This window comes from Nerophis ophidion, linkage group LG18 (assembly GCF_033978795.1).
Source record: "Nerophis ophidion isolate RoL-2023_Sa linkage group LG18, RoL_Noph_v1.0, whole genome shotgun sequence".
NCBI lineage: Eukaryota > Metazoa > Chordata > Actinopteri > Syngnathiformes > Syngnathidae > Nerophis > Nerophis ophidion.
This window is the reverse complement of record NC_084628.1, coordinates 42774374-42791983: the sequence shown is the minus strand read 5'-3', so window position 1 is coordinate 42791983 and position 17610 is coordinate 42774374. Positions and strand designations below refer to the sequence as shown.

Here is a 17610-nt window from a genome sequence, read left to right as displayed (position 1 = left end):
TTCAACTGAACATGGGTTGAAAAGGATTTGCAAATCATTGTATTCTGTTTATATTTACATCTAACACATTTTCCCAACTCATATGGAAACAGGGTTTGTAACTCGTGATTAATTACAAAAAATAATTGCGTTAATTATGTATAAACAGTGTCAGGTTCAAACACCGATGACATCTATTAGACAAGCAGTCAAACAGAGACAGGATTCAGTCTAGCTCACGTGGAGAGCACAATGTACAATGTCGCCTTGCTGTTTTGAGGAGGGAGCGCCACGCCTCCTCATTTATTTGGGCATTTCCTGATTACATGGCTGCTGCTGTTTCTAAGGGAAGGGGGGTCATAAACCGCTGCTGCACACGGTCGTAAACAGTTTAAAGAAAAGGTGCATGGAGCGGTGTCAGGTTTGCTCCCTCTCTGCTTTGTAGATCTCCAGTGTGGCTGTCCAATAGATCAAAGAAACCGACACCTCCACGTCACATCCCATCGCACACAGTGGAGGTTTACAAGCCTTTTTGCTTGATAAGAACAAAGACAGCTTGGCGACCAGAACTCATGGGAACACAAAGTTGTGCGATATTTTATATGAAATTATTCTGACACATAGATCAATCACACAATATTTTTTTAATGCATATGCTGATTTAAAGGCAAAATATGAGCTTTTACGGCAGTCATGTTACTATGTGAGGGATGGGAAATTACCTATATTCCCATGCTGTGTTTACTCAAGCAAGGAAGATTTTTAGCACGCACAATTGGCACTCAAGGCAAAGTGCTTTAAGGACCCATCAAACCACAAGAAGGAAAATAAAGTAAAAATAAAATCATCATAAAAATGACCACAATTCTTTAAAATCGTTAAGTTAAAGTTAAATTGGCACACACACCAGGTGTGGCGATATTATTCTCTGCATTTGATCCATCACCCTTAAACACCCCATGGAAGGTGAGGGGAGCAGTGAGCAGCAGCGGTGGCCACGCGCGTCAAGAACCACTGATCTAGGAAGTGATATGTGCGGCATTGCAATACGAGTAAATGTGGCTTCAAATACTGGCGAGACAGTTAATCAGAATTGCATGATGGCCACAGCTTGACCCTGGAACACATATTCTTTTCTGTCCATGGGAATAGTTGCATGTTTAACCTCAGACTGTATTATTATTTTAAGGCATGTTTGCTCCGTGACAATACAGTCCCAACAAGGAAGTGGTCAGGCTCTTTTCTGTGTGGTTTGTTAGGACGTGGAATCATGTGACATCATGTGGATTATAGGTGGAGTGCAGTTGAGTTGTACAGAGCAGTCAGGCAGGTCTTACTGCAAAGCATGTGACCTAGCGACTGGACTATTTTGTAGTACATCTTTAACTGTGTATTTCTGCCCTTCTTGAGACATGAAGAAGGAAAAGTATCTTCCACATGAGGAGGTGTGAACAAGTGATGACATGAATCATGGATGCATCTAATAGACAATGTCTCATTTGTGGTGATGTCTATCAAAATGGAGAGATTTTGCAAATTGACCGTGTGTCGCTTTTAAAAGTGCTCCCCCTCTGGTCAACATATGAAATAACATGTGTGTGTAAGAAATTGAACGCGCCGCCTTTGGTCAAAGTAATAAACTTGTGACCTTTATTGAGTACGATTCCAACTTTTGTCATAATATTGCACAAATGTTCAGTTTTTCTTGTGAAATTGTGACATTTCTCTCGTGAAAAGTTGACTTTTTGCATAATATATATGTATATATATTATATATATTATATATAATATATATGTATATATTATTAATGTAATTATTAATCTCCTCTCTGAGCTGCAACCTTATCGTGGTAGAGGAGTTTGCGTGTCCCAATGATCCTAGGAGCTATGTTGTCCGGGGGCATAAAGCCCCCTGGTAGGGTCTCCCAAGGCAAACAGGTTCTAGGTGAGGGATCAGACAAAGAGCAGCTCGAAGACCTTTATGAAGAAGAAACATCATGGACCCAGATTTCCCTCGCCCGGACGCGGGTCACCGGGGCCCCCCTCTGGAGCCAGGCCCGGAGGTGGGGCACGATGGCGAGCGCCTGGTGGCCGGACCTGTTCCCATGGGGCCCGGCCGGGCACAGCCCGAAGAGGCAACGTGGGTCACCCCTCCAATGGGCTCACCACCCATAGCAGGGGCCATAGAGGTCGGGTGCATTGTGAGCTGGGCGACAGCCGAAGGCAGGGCACTTGGCGGTCCGATCCTCGGCTACAGAAGCTAGCTCTTGGGACGTGGAACGTCACGTCACTGGGGGGGAAAGAGCCTGAGCTAGTGCGCGAAGTCGAAAAATTCCGGCTGGATATAGTCGGACTCACTTCGACGCACAGCAAGGGCTCTGGAACCACTTCTCTCGAGAGGGATTGGACCCTCTTCCACTCTGGCGTTGCCGGCAGTGAGAGGCGACGGGCTGGGGTGGCAATTCTTGTTTGCCCCCGGCTCAAAGCCTGTACGTTGGAGTTCAACCCGGTGGACGAAAGGGTAGCCTCCCTCCGCCTTCGGGTGGGGGGACGGGTCCTGACTGTTGTTTGTGCTTATGCACCAAACAGCAGTTCAGAGTACCCACCCTTTTTGGGAACGCTCGAGGGAGTACTGGAAAGTGCTCCCCCGGGGGATTCCCTTGTCCTACTGGGAGACTTCAACGCTCACGTTGGCAACGACAGTGAAACCTGGAGAGGCGTGATTGGGAAGAATGTCCGCCCGGATCTGAACCCGAGTGGTGTTTTGTTATTGGACTTTTGTGCTCGTCACAGTTTGTCCATAACAAACACCATGTTCAAACATAAGGGTGTCCATATGTGCACTTGGCACCAGGACACCCTAGGCCGCAGTTCCATGATCGACTTTGTAGTTGTGTCATCGGATTTGCGGCCTCATGTTATGGACACTCGGGTGAAGAGAGGGGCGGAGCTTTCTACCGATCACCACCTGGTGGTGAGTTGGCTGCGATGGTGGGGGAGGATGCCGGACAGACCTGGGAGGCCCAAACGCATTGTGAGGGTCTGCTGGGAACGTCTGGCAGAGTCTCCTGTCAGACAAAGTTTCAATTCCCACCTCCGGAAGAACTTTGAACATGTCACGAGGGAGGTGCTGGACATTGAGTCCGAGTGGACCATGTTCCGCACCTCTATTGTCGAGGCGGCAGATCGGAGCTGTGGCCGCAAGGTAGTTGGTGCCTGTCGGGGCGGCAATCCCAAAACCCCTTGGTGGACACCAGCGGTGAGGGATGCCGTCAAGCTGAAGAAGGAGTCCTATCGGGTCCTTTTGGCTCATAGGACTCCGGAGGCAGTGGACAGGTACCGACAGGCCAAGCGGTGTGCAGCTTCAGCGGTCGCGGAGGCAAAAACTCGGACATGGGAAGAGTTCGGGGAAGCTATGGAAAACGACTTCCGGACGGCTTCGAAGCGATTCTGGACCACCGTCCGCCGCCTCAGGAAGGGGAAGCAGTGCACTATCAACACCGTGTATGGTACGGATGGTGTTCTGCTGACCTCGACTGCGGATGTTGTGGACAGGTGGAAGGAATACTTCGAAGACCTCCTCAATCCCACCAACACGTCTTCCTATGAGGAAGCAGTGCCTGGGGAATCTGTGGTGGACTCTCCTATTTCTGGGGCTGAGGTCGCTGAGGTAGTTAAAAAGCTCCTCGGTGGCAAAGCCCCAGGGGTGGACGAGATCCGCCCGGAGTTCCTTAAGGCTCTGGATGCTGTGGGGCTGTCTTGGTTGACAAGACTTTGCAGCATCGCGTGGACATCGGGGACGGTACCTCTGGATTGGCAGACCGGGGTGGTGGTTCCTCTCTTTAAGAAGGGGGACCGGAGGATGTGTTCCAACTATCGTGGGATCACACTCCTCAGCCTTCCCGGTAAGGTTTATTCAGGTGTACTGGAGAGGAGGCTACGTCGGATAGTCGAACCTCGGATTCAGGAGGAACAGTGTGGTTTTCGTCCTGGTCGTGGAACTCTGGACCAGCTCTATACTCTCGGCAGGGTTTTTGAGGGTGCATGGGAGTTTGCCCAACCAGTCTACATGTGCTTTGTGGACTTGGAGAAGGCATTCGACCGTGTCCCTCGGGAAGTCCTGTGGGGAGTGCTCAGAGAGTATGGGGTATCGGACTGTCTTATTGTGGCGGTCCGTTCCCTGTACGATCAGTGCCAGAGCTTGGTCCGCATTGCCGGCAGTAAGTCGAACACATTTCCAGTGAGGGTTGGACTCCGCCAAGGCTGTCCTTTGTCACCGATTCTGTTCATAACTTTTATGGACAGAATTTCTAGGCGCAGTCAAGGCGTTGAGGGGTTCCGGTTTGGTAACCGCAGGATTAGGTCTCTGCTTTTTGCAGATGATGTGGTCCTGATGGCTTCATCTGACCGGGATCTTCAGCTCTCGCTGGATCGGTTCGCAGCCGAGTGTGAAGCGACCGGAATGAGAATCAGCACCTCCAAGTCCGAGTCCATGGTTCTCGCCCGGAAAAGGGTGGAGTGCCATCTCCGGGTTGGGGAGGAGACCCTGCCCCAAGTGGAGGAGTTCAAGTACCTAGGAGTCTTGTTCACGAGTGAGGGAAGAGTGGATCGTGAGATCAACAGGCGGATCGGTGCGGCGTCTTCAGTAATGCGGACGTTGTACCGGTCCGTTGTGGTGAAGAAGGAGCTGAGCCGGAAGGCAAAGCTCTCAATTTACCGGTCGATCTACGTTCCCATCCTCACCTATGGTCATGAGCTTTGGGTCATGACCGAAAGGATAAGATCACGGGTACAAGCGGCCCAAATGAGTTTGTGTCTCTCCCTTAGAGATAGGGTGAGAAGCTCTGCCATCCGGGAGGGACTCAAAGTAAAGCCGCTGCTCCTTCACATCGAGAGGAGCCAGATGAGGTGGTTCGGGCATCTGGTCAGGATGCCACCCGAACGCCTCCCTAGGGAGGTGTTTAGGGCACGTCCAACCGGTAGGAGGCCACGGGGAAGACCCAGGACACGTTGGGAAGACTATGTCTCCCGGCTGGCCTGGGAACGCCTCGGAATCCCCCGGGAAGAGCTAGACGAAGTGGCTGGGGAGAGGGAAGTCTGGATTTCCCTGCTTAGGCTGTTGCCCCCGCGACCCGACCTCGGATAAGCGGAAGATGATGGATGGATGGATGGATGGTAAATACAAATCTCTATACATCTAGAAAGGGTGGTCCTAAAGTGCTCCCTTTTTGGTCAAAATATGAAATAAGTGTGTGTAAGAAATTAAAATGTGCCAAAATTAATAAAATAATAAAATAAATATATATACCGAGACATACTGTAATAACTTGAAGTAAATAATGAAGATTAAAAATCAATTGCTAACAAAAAAATTACTAAAAGCAGTCTTTTTCTCACAATGTGTCGACTTTTTTTGTATAAAATTGGGAACTATTTCTTATATTCTTTCTGTTTCTGTAAGATTGGAATATTACTTTTAATGCAAAATGTTTTTTGTTGTCCTGGTAAAATAGTGACATTAATTTATCATATGACATTTGTCATAATTTGTCATAATTTGGCCCGGTAAAATTCCAATTATGATTATAATACTGCCAACATTTTTAAGTTTTCTTTTAAAACTGTGACTTTTTGTCGAGTAAAATGACGACTCTTTTCATAAAATGGCCAACATTGTAAGAATTTCTTGTAAACTTGCGACTGTTATTGAGTACAATTTCAACTTTTGTCATAATATTGCACAAATGTTCAGTTTTTCTTGTGAAATTGTGACATTTTTCTTGTGAAAAGTTGACTTTTTGCATAATATATATGTATATATTATTAATGTTGTAAATACAAATCTTTATACATCTAGAAAGGGTGGTCCTAAAGTGCTCCCTTTCTGGTCAATATATGAAATAACAAGTGTGTGTAAGAAATTAAAATGTGCCAAAATGAATAAACAAATGTAATAAATATGTATACTGAGACATACTGTTATAACTTGAAGTAAATAATGAAGATTAAAAATCAATTACTAACAAAAAAATTACTAAAAGCAGTCTTTTTCTCATAATGTGTCGACTTTTTTTGTATAAAATTGGGAACTATTTCTTATATTCTTTCAGTTTCTGTAAGATTGGAATATTACTTTTAATGCAAAATGTTTTTTGTTGTCCTGGTAAAATAGTGACATTTATCGTAATTTATCATAATATGACATTTGTCATAATTTGGCCCAGTAAAATTCCGATTATTATTGAAACACTGCCAACATTTTTAAGTTTTCTTTTAAAACTGTGACTTTTTGTCGCGTAAAATGACTCGTTTCATAAAATGGCCAACATTGTAAGATTTTCTTGTAAACTTGCGACTGTTATTGATTACAATTCCAACTTTTGTCATAATATTGCACAAATGTTCAGTTTTTCTTGTGAAATTGTGATATTTTTCTCGGGAAAAGTTGACTTTTCGCATAATATATATGTATAAAGTATTAATGTTGTAAATACAAATCTTTATACATCTAGAAAGGGTGGTCCTAAAGTGCTCCCTTTCTGGTCAACATATGAAATAACAAGTGTGTGTAAGAAATTAAAATGTGCCAAAATTAATAAACAAATATGATAAATATATATATTGAGACATACTGTAATAACTTGAAGTAAATAATGAAGATTAAAAATCAATTAAAAATTACTAAAGCAGTCTTTTTCTCACAATGTGTCGACTTTTTTTTGTATAAAATTGGGAACTATTTCTTATATTCTTTCTGTTTCTGTAAGATTGGAATATTACTTTTAATGCAAAATGTTTTTTGTTGTCCTGGTAAAATAGTGACATTTATCGTAATTTATCATAATATGACATTTGTCATAATTTGGCCCAGTAAAATTCTGATTATTATTATAATACTGCCAACATTTTTAAGTTTTCTTTTAAAACTGTGACTTTTTCTCGCGTAAAATGACGACTCGTTTCATAAAATTGCCAACATTGTAAGATTTTCTTGTAAACTTGCGACTGTTATTGAGTACAATTCCAACTTTTGTCATAATATTGCACAAATGTTCAGTTTTTCTTGTGAAATTGTGACATTTTTCTCGTGAAAAGTTGACTTTTTGCATAATATATATGTATATATTATTAATGTTGTAAATACAAATCTTTATACATCTAGAAAGGGTGGTCCTAAAGGGCTCCCTTTCTGGTCAACATATGAAATAAGTGTGTGTAAGAAATTAAAATGTGCCAAAATTAATAAATAAATAAAATATATACACTGAGACATACTGTAATAACTTGAAGTAAATAATGAAGATTAAAAATCAATTAAAAACAAAGAAATTACTAAAAGCAGTCTTTTTCTCACAATGTGTCGACTTTTTTTTGTATAAAATTGGGAACTATTTCTTATATTCTTTCTGTTTCTGTCAGATTGGAATATTACTTTTAATGCAAAATGTTTTTTGTTGTCCTGGTAAAATAGTGACATTAAAGTAATTTATCATAATATGACATTTGTCATAATTTGGCCCAGTAAAATTCCGATTATTATTATAATACTGCCAACATTTTTAAGTTTTCTTTTAAAACTGTGACTTTTTGTCGCATAAAATGACGACTCTCTTCATAAAATTGCCAACATTGTAAGATTTTCTTGATAACTTGCGACTGTTATTGAGTACAATTCCAACTTTTGTCATAATATTGCACAAATGTTCAGTTTTTCTTGTGAAATTGTGACATTTTTCTCGTGAAAAGTTAACTTTTTGCATAATATATATGTATATATTATTAATGTTGTAAATACAAATCTTTATACATCTAGAAAGGGTGGTCCTAAAGTTCTCCCTTTTTGGTCAACATATGAAATAACAAGTGTGTGTAAGAAATTAAAATGTGCCAAAATGAATAAACAAATATAATAAATATGTATACAGAGACATACTGTAATAACTTGAAGTAAATAATGAAGATTAAAAATCAATTACTAACAAAAAAATTACTAAAAGCAGTCTTTCTCACAATGTGTCGACTTTTTTTGTATAAAATTGGGAACTATTTGTTATATTCTTTCTTTTTCTGTAAGATTGGAATATTACTTTTAATGCAAAATGTTTTTTGTTGTCCTGGTAAAATAGTGACATTAACGTAATTTATCATAATATGACATTTGTCATAATTTGGCCCAGTAAAATTCCGATTATTATTATAATACTGCCAACATTTTTAAGTTTTCTTTTAAAACTGACTTTTTGTCGTGTAAAATGACGACTCTTTTCATAAAATGGCCAACATTGTAAGATTTTCTTGTAAACTTGCGACTGTTATTGAGTACAATTCCAACTTTTGTCATAATATTGCACAAATGTTCAGTTTTTCTTGTGAAATTGTGAAATTTATCTTGTGAAAAGTTGACTTATTGCATAATATATATGTATATATTATTAATGTTGTAAATACAAATCTTTATACATCTAGAAAGGGTGGTCCTAAAGTGCTCTCTTTCTGGTCAATATATGAAATAACAAGTGTGTGTAAGAAATTAAAATGTGCCAAAATTAATAAACAAATGTAATAAATATGTATACTGAGACATACTGTAATAACTTGAAGTAAATAATGAAGATTAAAAATCAATTGCTAACAAAAAAATTACTAAAAGCAGTCTTTTTCTCATAATGTGTCGACTTTTTTTGTATAAAATTGGGAACTATTTCTTATATTCTTTCAGTTTCTGTAAGATTGGAATATTACTTTTAATGCAAAATATTTTTTGTTGTCCTGGTAAAATAGTGACATTTATCGTAATTTATCATAATATGACATTTGTCATAATTTGGCCCAGTAAAATTCCGATTATTATTATAATACTGCCAACATTTTTAAGTTTTCTTTTAAAACTGTGACTTTTTGTCGCGTAAAATGACGACTCTTTTCATAAAATGGCCAACATTGTAAGATTTTCTTGTAAACTTGCGACTGTTATTGAGTACAATTCCAACTTTTGTCATAATATTGCACAAATGTTCAGTTTTTCTTGTGAAATTATGACATTTTTCTCGTGAAAAGTTGACTTTTCGCGTAATATATATGTATATAGTATTAATGTTGTAAATACAAATCTTTATATATCTAGAAAGGGTGGTCCTAAAGAGGTAGGCTTTTTTCAGAGGTCTCATGAAGGTAAGAAATACGAGTGTGTGGGTGTGTGTCTGTTGGTGTGTCTGTTGGTGTGTGTGTGTGTTTGTGTGTGTGTGTGTGTGTGTGTGTGTGTGTGTGTGTGTGTGTGTGTGTGTGTGTGTGTGTGTGAGAGAGTGAGAGAGACGGTTGCTAAGAAGCCCAGCTGTAACCTGATCCCTACTTTCGTTTTAGTCGTCCTCTGCTGGCCGAGCCCACTCCGCAGTGTGCAAGGTCGCATTCTTAGCACCGAACTGTTCCTCCATTGGTCCATTTTTCTGAGGCCACTTCCTTTTTCCGCACAGCTTAAGCCTTTTGTTTGGCGTTGTTGTTTAGTTTCTCTTAAGCTAGCCGGCCATGACATGAACATGAATTGGATGGTGAGAATTTGAGAGGAAGGATCTTCTCCTCCCTGCTCCAGTATGTTTCTTCTCCTTTTGTTCTCTGCAGGTTTGAATTCTTTCTGAATGATGTCATACTAAGTCACGGAGTCATGCTTTTATGCGGAGGAACTGAAATTAGTTTCGGAAAATCTGCATGTATGTCGACTTAGTTGTACATAATCCAAAACCAGTGAAGTTAGCACGTTGTGTAAATAGTAGGGAGTGATTTTCTAATCCTTTTTCAACTTATATTCAATTAAATAGACTGCAAATACAAGATATTTAACATTTGAACTGGAAAACTTTATTTTTTGCAAATATTAGCTCAATTGGAATTTAATGAAAAAGCTGGCACAAGTGGCAAAACTGAGAAAGTTGAGGAATGGTCATCAAACACTTATTTGGAACATCCCACAGGTGAACAGGCTAATTGGGAACAGGTGGGTGCCATGATTGGGTATAAAAGCAGCTTCCATGAAATGCTCACTCATTCACAAACAAGGATGGGGCGAGGGTCACCACTTAGTCAATATTTCTCAACGAGGTTTTGCAAGGAATTTGAGGATTTCACCATAAACTAATATCAAAATCACTGCACCTTAGTGATGATATTACGGATTTTTGGTCCTTCAGGCGGTACTGCATCAAAAAGCAACATCAGTGTGTAAATGATATCACCACATAGGCACAGGAACACCTCAGAAAACAAATGTCAGTTAATACCGTTCGTCTGTAAGTGCAAGATAAAATTCTACTATGCAAAGCGAAAACCATTGATCAACAACACACGGAAACGCCTTCGGCTTCCTGGGACCGAGCTCACCTAAGAAGGACTGATGCAAAGTGGAAAAGTGAATTTAAAGTGTGTTTCATCCGATTAATCGGTCGTTTATTCGATTACTAAACTAATCAATAACTGCAGCCCTCAATGCTTGTTTTGATTGACAGTGTTAGATATGAACAATATGATTTTATAGTGTAGAACTGCACTCAGCACACTAATTAGGAGTCTTTGTTTGTTTACTACTAAAAGACAAGTTGTCTAGTATGTTCACTATTTTATTTAAGGACTAAATTGCAATAAGAAACACATGTTTTATGTACTCTAAGATTTTTTTTGGTCAAAATTAAGTCAATAATTTCAAAAGTATCGATATACATTTTGGTACCGGTACTAAAATATTGGTATGGAGAAAACCCTAGCACACAAATTTTAATGTTTCTGGTGCGCATTTATCTACATTTTTATGATTTGCGTTATGGCAAACAGCAAAAACCTTGCTTATTTAAAACAATTTCTAAAATATGTGTGGAGGCTGTAAAGTGTTTTATCTGATTAATCAAACAAAGTAATCGGTCGTTTATTCGATTACTAAACTAATCAATAACTGCAGCCTTCAATGCTTGTTTTAATTGACAGTGTTAGATATGAACAATATGATTTTATAGTGTAGAACTGCACTCAGCACACTAATTAGGAGTTTTTGTATACTTACTACTAAAAGACAAGTTGTCTCGTATGTTCACTATTTTATTTAAGGACTAAATTGCAATAAGAAACATATGTTTTATGTACTCTTAAGATTTTTTTTGTTGAAATTAAGTCAATAATGCCAAAATATTGATATACATTTTGGTACCGGTACTAAAATATTGCTATGGAGACAACCCTAGCACACAAATTTTAATGTTGCTGATGCGCATTTATCTACATTTTTGTGATTTAAGTTATGGCAAACAGCAAGAACCTTGCTTTTTTAAAACTATTTCTAAAATATGTGTGGAGGCTATAAAGTGTTTTAGCCGATTAATCAAACAAAGTAATCGGTTGTTTATTTGATTAATAAACTAATCAATAAATGCAGCTCTCAATGCTTGTTTTGATTGACAGTGTTAGATATGAACAATATGACTTTATAGTGTAGAACTGCACTTAGCAGACTGAGGAGTCTTTGTTTGTTTACTTACTACTAAAAGACAAGTTGTCTCGTATGATCACTATTTTATTTAAGGACTAAATTGCAATAAGAAACACATGTTTTATGTACTCTAAGATTTTTTGTTAAAATATAGCCAATGTTGCCAAAAGTATCGATATACATTTTGGTACTGGTACTAAAGTATTGGTATGGAGACAACCCTAGCACACAAATTTTAATGTTTCTGTTGCGCATTTATCTACATTTTTATGATTTATGTTATGGCAAACAGCAAAAACCTTGCTTATTTAAAACTATTTCTAAAATAGGCTATAAAGTGTATTTTATCTGATCAATCAAACAAAGTAATCCATCGTTTATTCGATTACTAAACTAATAAATAACTGCAGACCTCAATGCTTGTTTTGATTGACAGTGTTAGATATGAACAATATGATTTTATAGTGTAGAACTGCACTCAGCACACTAATTAGGAGTCTTTGTTTGTTTACTACTAAAAGACAAGTTGTCTAGTATGTTCACTATTTTATTTAAGGACTAAATTGCAATAAAAAAACATGTCTTATGTATTCTAAGATTTTTTTTGTTAAAATAAAGCCAATAATGCCAAAATTATCGATAATTATTTTGGTACCGGTACTAAAATATTGGTATCGACACAACCCTAGCACACAAATTTTAATTTTGCTGATGCGCATTTATCTACATTTTTATGATTTAAGTAATGGCAAACAGCAAAAACCTTGCTTTTTTAAAACAATTTCTAAAATATGTGTGGAGGCTATAAAGTGTGTTTTATCTGATTAATCAAACAAAGTTATCCATCGTTTATTCGATTACTAAACTAATCAATAACTGCAGCCCTCAATGCTTGTTTTGATTGACAGTGTTAGATATGAACAATATGATTTTATAGTGTAGAACTGCACTCAGCAGACTAATTAGGAGTCTTTGTTTGTTTACTTACTACTAAAAGACAAGTTGTCTCGTATGTTCACTATTTTATTTCAGGACTAAATTGCAATAAGAAACACATGTTTTATGTACTCTAAGATTTTTTGTTAAAATATAGCCAATGATGCCAAAAGTATAGATATACATTTTGGTACCGGTACTAAAATATTGGTATGGAGACAACCCTAGCACACAAATTTTAATGTTGCTGATGCGCATTTATCTACATTTTTATGATTTAAATTATGGCAAACAGCAAAAACCTTGATTTTTTAAAACTATTTCTAAAATATGTGTGGAGGCTATAAAGTGTTTTATCCAATAAACCAAACAAAGTAATCCATCGTTTATTCGATTACTAAACTAATCAATAACTGCAGCCCTCAATGCTTGTTTTGATTGACAGTGTTAGATATGAACAATATGATTTTATAGTGTAGAACTGCACTCAGCAGACTAATTAGGAGTCTAATTTAGTCCTTAAAGAAAATAGTGAACATACTAGACAACTAAAAGACAAGTTGTCTAGTATGTTCACTATTTTCTTTAAGGACTAAATTGCAATAAGAAACACAAACAACCAAACAAAGTAATCCATCGTTTATTCGATTACTAAACTAATCAATAACTGCAGCCCTCTATGCTTGTTTTGATTGACACTGTTAGATATGAACAATATGATTTTATAGTGTAGAACTGCACTCAGCAGACTAATTAGGAGTCTTTGTTTGTTTACTTACTACTAAAAGACAAGTTGTCTAGTATGTTCACTATTTTCTTTAAGGACTAAATTGCAATAAGAAACACAAACAACCAAACAAAGTAATCCATCGTTTATTCGATTACTAAACTAATCAATAACTGCAGCCCTCTATGCTTGTTTTGATTGACATTGTTAGATATGAACAATATGATATAATATTGTGGAACTGCACTCCATCAGCTCTTGTACAAGATAAGATTGAACTGTAAGAATGTTATTTTGTCCCTCAGTCAAGCTGCAGCTACGCACTGCCTCCCCAGCAGCCCTGCACCTCCCAGAATATGTCCCGACCTTCATCGTCCTCGGGCCTTCGTCACCTCCATCATCACCATCTTCATCATCCTCATCATCATCTCCAAGCCGACCCCTCTCGGCGTGGTCCAGGGTGCCCGATGACCTCAAAGGCCGCCGGCCCCGCCTCCTCTCAGGGGCGTGGCGGGGCGGAGACCAATATGCTGGAGCGTGTCCTGGAGAAGCCCAAACTGGTGGTGGTCGAGCAGCCCAAAGAGCGAGGCATGAGGTTCCGTTACGTGTGCGAGGGCCGCTCGGCCGGCAGCATCATGGGGGCGTCCGGGACGGAAAGCAACAAAACTCAGCCTGCCATCGAGGTACAGATGGGTTTTTTTTTTACTACTTTTCATGAGCAGAGGCAGCTTGAAGGATGAACGCTCTGCATAAACAGATAAATAGATTATGCCTATAGTTTTCTGCATTTTTTTTGTATTGACATCTGAATGCACCTTTCAGATTGAAGGCCCCATAGACCACTTGAAGAAGGTGACCGTCACCGTTTCCCTGGTGACCAAAGACCCCCCACATCGGCCGCACCCCCACTGCCTGGTGGGAAAGGACTGCCCCGAGAAGTCGGGAATCTGCGTGGTGACGCTGAACCCTCACAGCAACAGACGACACAGGTGGGCATCTTTAAACTCCTCCTTCATTATCATCATCATTTATTTTTATTCTTTTCATGAAAATGCGTACAACAGTACTGCTGTGCTGATAGAATGAAGAATGAACGCCGGGCACAAAATGGCTATGTTGCGAGGCATTCACATGTGAATAATGCTGTATAATAGACTGAATTTATATTATTCACATGTGAATAATATTGTATAATAGACTGTATTTATATTATTCACATGTGAATAATGATGTATAATAGACTGTATTTATGTTATTCACATGTGAATAATGCTGTATAATAGACTATTTATATTATTCACATGTGAATAATGCTGTATAATAGACTGTATTTATATTATTCACATGTGAATAACATAAATACAGTCTATTATACAGCGTTATTCACATGTGAATAACGCTGTATAACAGACTGTATTTATGTTATTCACATGTGAATAATGCTGTATAATAGACTGTATTTATGTTATTCACATGTGAATAATGCTGTATTATAGACTGTATTTATATTATTCACACGTGAATAATGCTGTATAGTAGACTGTATTTATATCATTCACATGTGAATAATGCTGTATAATAGACTGTATTTATGTTATTCACATGTGAATAATGCTGTATAATAGACTATTTATATTATTCACACGTGAATAATGCTGTATAGTAGACTGTATTTATATTATTCACATGTGAATAATGCTGTGTAATAGACTGTATTTATATTATTCACATGGGAATAATGCTGTATTTATATTATTCACATGGGAATAATGCTGTATAATAGACTGTATTTATATTATTCACATGTGAATAATGCTGTATAATAGACTGTATTTATGTTATTCACTTGTGAATAATGCTGTATAATAGACTGTATTTATATTATTCACATGTGAATAATGCTGTATAATACACTGTATTTATATTATTCACATGTGAATAATGCTGTATAATAGACTGTAATTTATATTATTCACATGTGAATAATGCTGTATAATAGACTGCATTTATATTATTCACTTGTGAATAATGCTGTATAATAGACTGCATTTATATTATTCACATGTGAATAATATAAATGCAGTCTATTATACAGCATTAGTCACATGTGAATAATGCTGTATAATAGACTGTATTTATATTATTCACTTGTGAATAATTCTGTATAATAGACTATATTTATATTATTCACATGTGAATAATGCTGTATAATACACTGTATTTATATTATTCACATGTGAATAATGCTGTATAATAGACTGTATTTATGTTATTCACATGTGAATAATGCTGTATAATACACTGTATTTATATTATTCACATGTGAATAATGCTGTATAATAGACTGTATTTATATTATTCACATGTGAATAATGCTGTATAATAGAGTGTATTTATGTTATTCACATGTGAATAATTCTGTATAATAGACTGTATTCATATTATTCACATGTGAATAATGCTGTATAATAGACTGTATTTATATTATTCACATGTGAATAATGCTGTATAATAGACTGTATTTATATTATTCACATGTAAATAATGCTGTATAATAGACTATGTACATTATTCATATGTGAATAATGCTGTATAATAGACTGTATGTATGTTATTCACATGTGAATAATTCTGTATAACAGACTGTATTTATATTATTCACATGTGAATAATGCTGTATAATAGACTGTATTTATATTATTCACATGTGAAAAATGCTGTATAATAGACTGTATTTATATTATTCACATGTAAATAATGCTGTATAATAGACTATGTACATTATTCATATGTGAATAATGCTGTATAATAGACTGTATTTATATTCACATGTGAATAATGCTGTATAATAGACTGTAATTTATATTATTCACATGTGAATAATGCTCTATAATAGACTGTATGTATGTTATTCACATGTGAATAATTCTGTATAATAGACTGTATTTATGTTATTCACATGTGAATAATGCTGTATAATAACTGTATTTATGTTATTCATATGTGAATAATGCTGTATAATAGACTGTATTTATATTATTCACATGTGAATAATGCTGTATAATAGACTGTATTTATATTATTCACATGTTAATAATGCTGTATAATAGACTGTATTTATGTTATTCACATGTGAATAATGCTGTATAATAACTGTATTTATGTTATTCACATGTGAATAATGCTGTATAATAACTGTATTTATGTTATTCACATGTGAATAATGCTGTATAATAGACTGTATTTATATTATTCACATGTTAATAATGCTGTATAATAGACTGTATTTATGTTATTCACATGTGAATAATGCTGTATAATAACTGTATTTATGTTATTCATATGTGAATAATGCTGTATAATAGACCGTATTTATATTATTCACATGTGAATAATGCTGTATAATAGACTGTATTTATATTATTCACATGTGAATAATGCTGTATAATACTGTATTTAAATTATTCACATGTGAATAATGCTGCATAATAGACTGTATTTATATTATTCACATGTGAATAATGCTGTATAATAGACTGTATTTATATTATTCACATGTGAATAATGCTGTATAATAGACTGTATTTATGTTATTCACATGTGAATAATGCTGTATAATACTGTATTTAAATTATTCACATGTGAATAATGCTGTATAATAGACTGTATTTATATTATTCACATGTGAATAATGCTGTATAATAGAGTGTATTTATGTTATTCACATGTGAATAATTCTGTATAATAGACTGTATTCATATTATTCACATGTGAATAATGCTGTATAATAGACTGTATTTATATTATTCACATGTGAATAATGCTGTATAATAGACTGTATTTATATTATTCACATGTAAATAATGCTGTATAATAGACTATGTACATTATTCATATGTGAATAATGCTGTATAATAGACTGTATGTATGTTATTCACATGTGAATAATTCTGTATAACAGACTGTATTTATATTATTCACATGTGAATAATGCTGTATAATAGACTGTATTTATATTATTCACATGTGAAAAATGCTGTATAATAGACTGTATTTATATTATTCACATGTAAATAATGCTGTATAATAGACTATGTACATTATTCATATGTGAATAATGCTGTATAATAGACTGTATTTATATTCACATGTGAATAATGCTGTATAATAGACTGTAATTTATATTATTCACATGTGAATAATGCTCTATAATAGACTGTATGTATGTTATTCACATGTGAATAATTCTGTATAATAGACTGTATTTATGTTATTCACATGTGAATAATGCTGTATAATAACTGTATTTATGTTATTCATATGTGAATAATGCTGTATAATAGACTGTATTTATATTATTCACATGTGAATAATGCTGTATAATAGACTGTATTTATATTATTCACATGTTAATAATGCTGTATAATAGACTGTATTTATGTTATTCACATGTGAATAATGCTGTATAATAACTGTATTTATGTTATTCACATGTGAATAA

General features: G+C 36.1%; 1 protein-coding gene across 4 annotated transcripts in view; it reads left to right on the top strand.

Annotated features, from left to right (window-relative positions):
- Positions 1-17610, top strand: part of relb (v-rel avian reticuloendotheliosis viral oncogene homolog B) — a 48545-nt gene that overhangs the window by 9979 nt on the left and 20956 nt on the right. For 2 of the 4 annotated variants that reach the window (XM_061878146.1, XM_061878147.1), the window contains exons 4-5: positions 13415-13792; positions 13932-14098. In XM_061878146.1, coding sequence (XP_061734130.1) covers positions 13415-13792; positions 13932-14098 — 545 coding nt within the window. Of the gene's footprint in view, positions 1-9361; positions 9595-13414; positions 13793-13931; positions 14099-17610 lie in introns of those variants that run through there. The other 2 variants (XM_061878148.1, XM_061878149.1) reach the window with 2 other exon arrangements.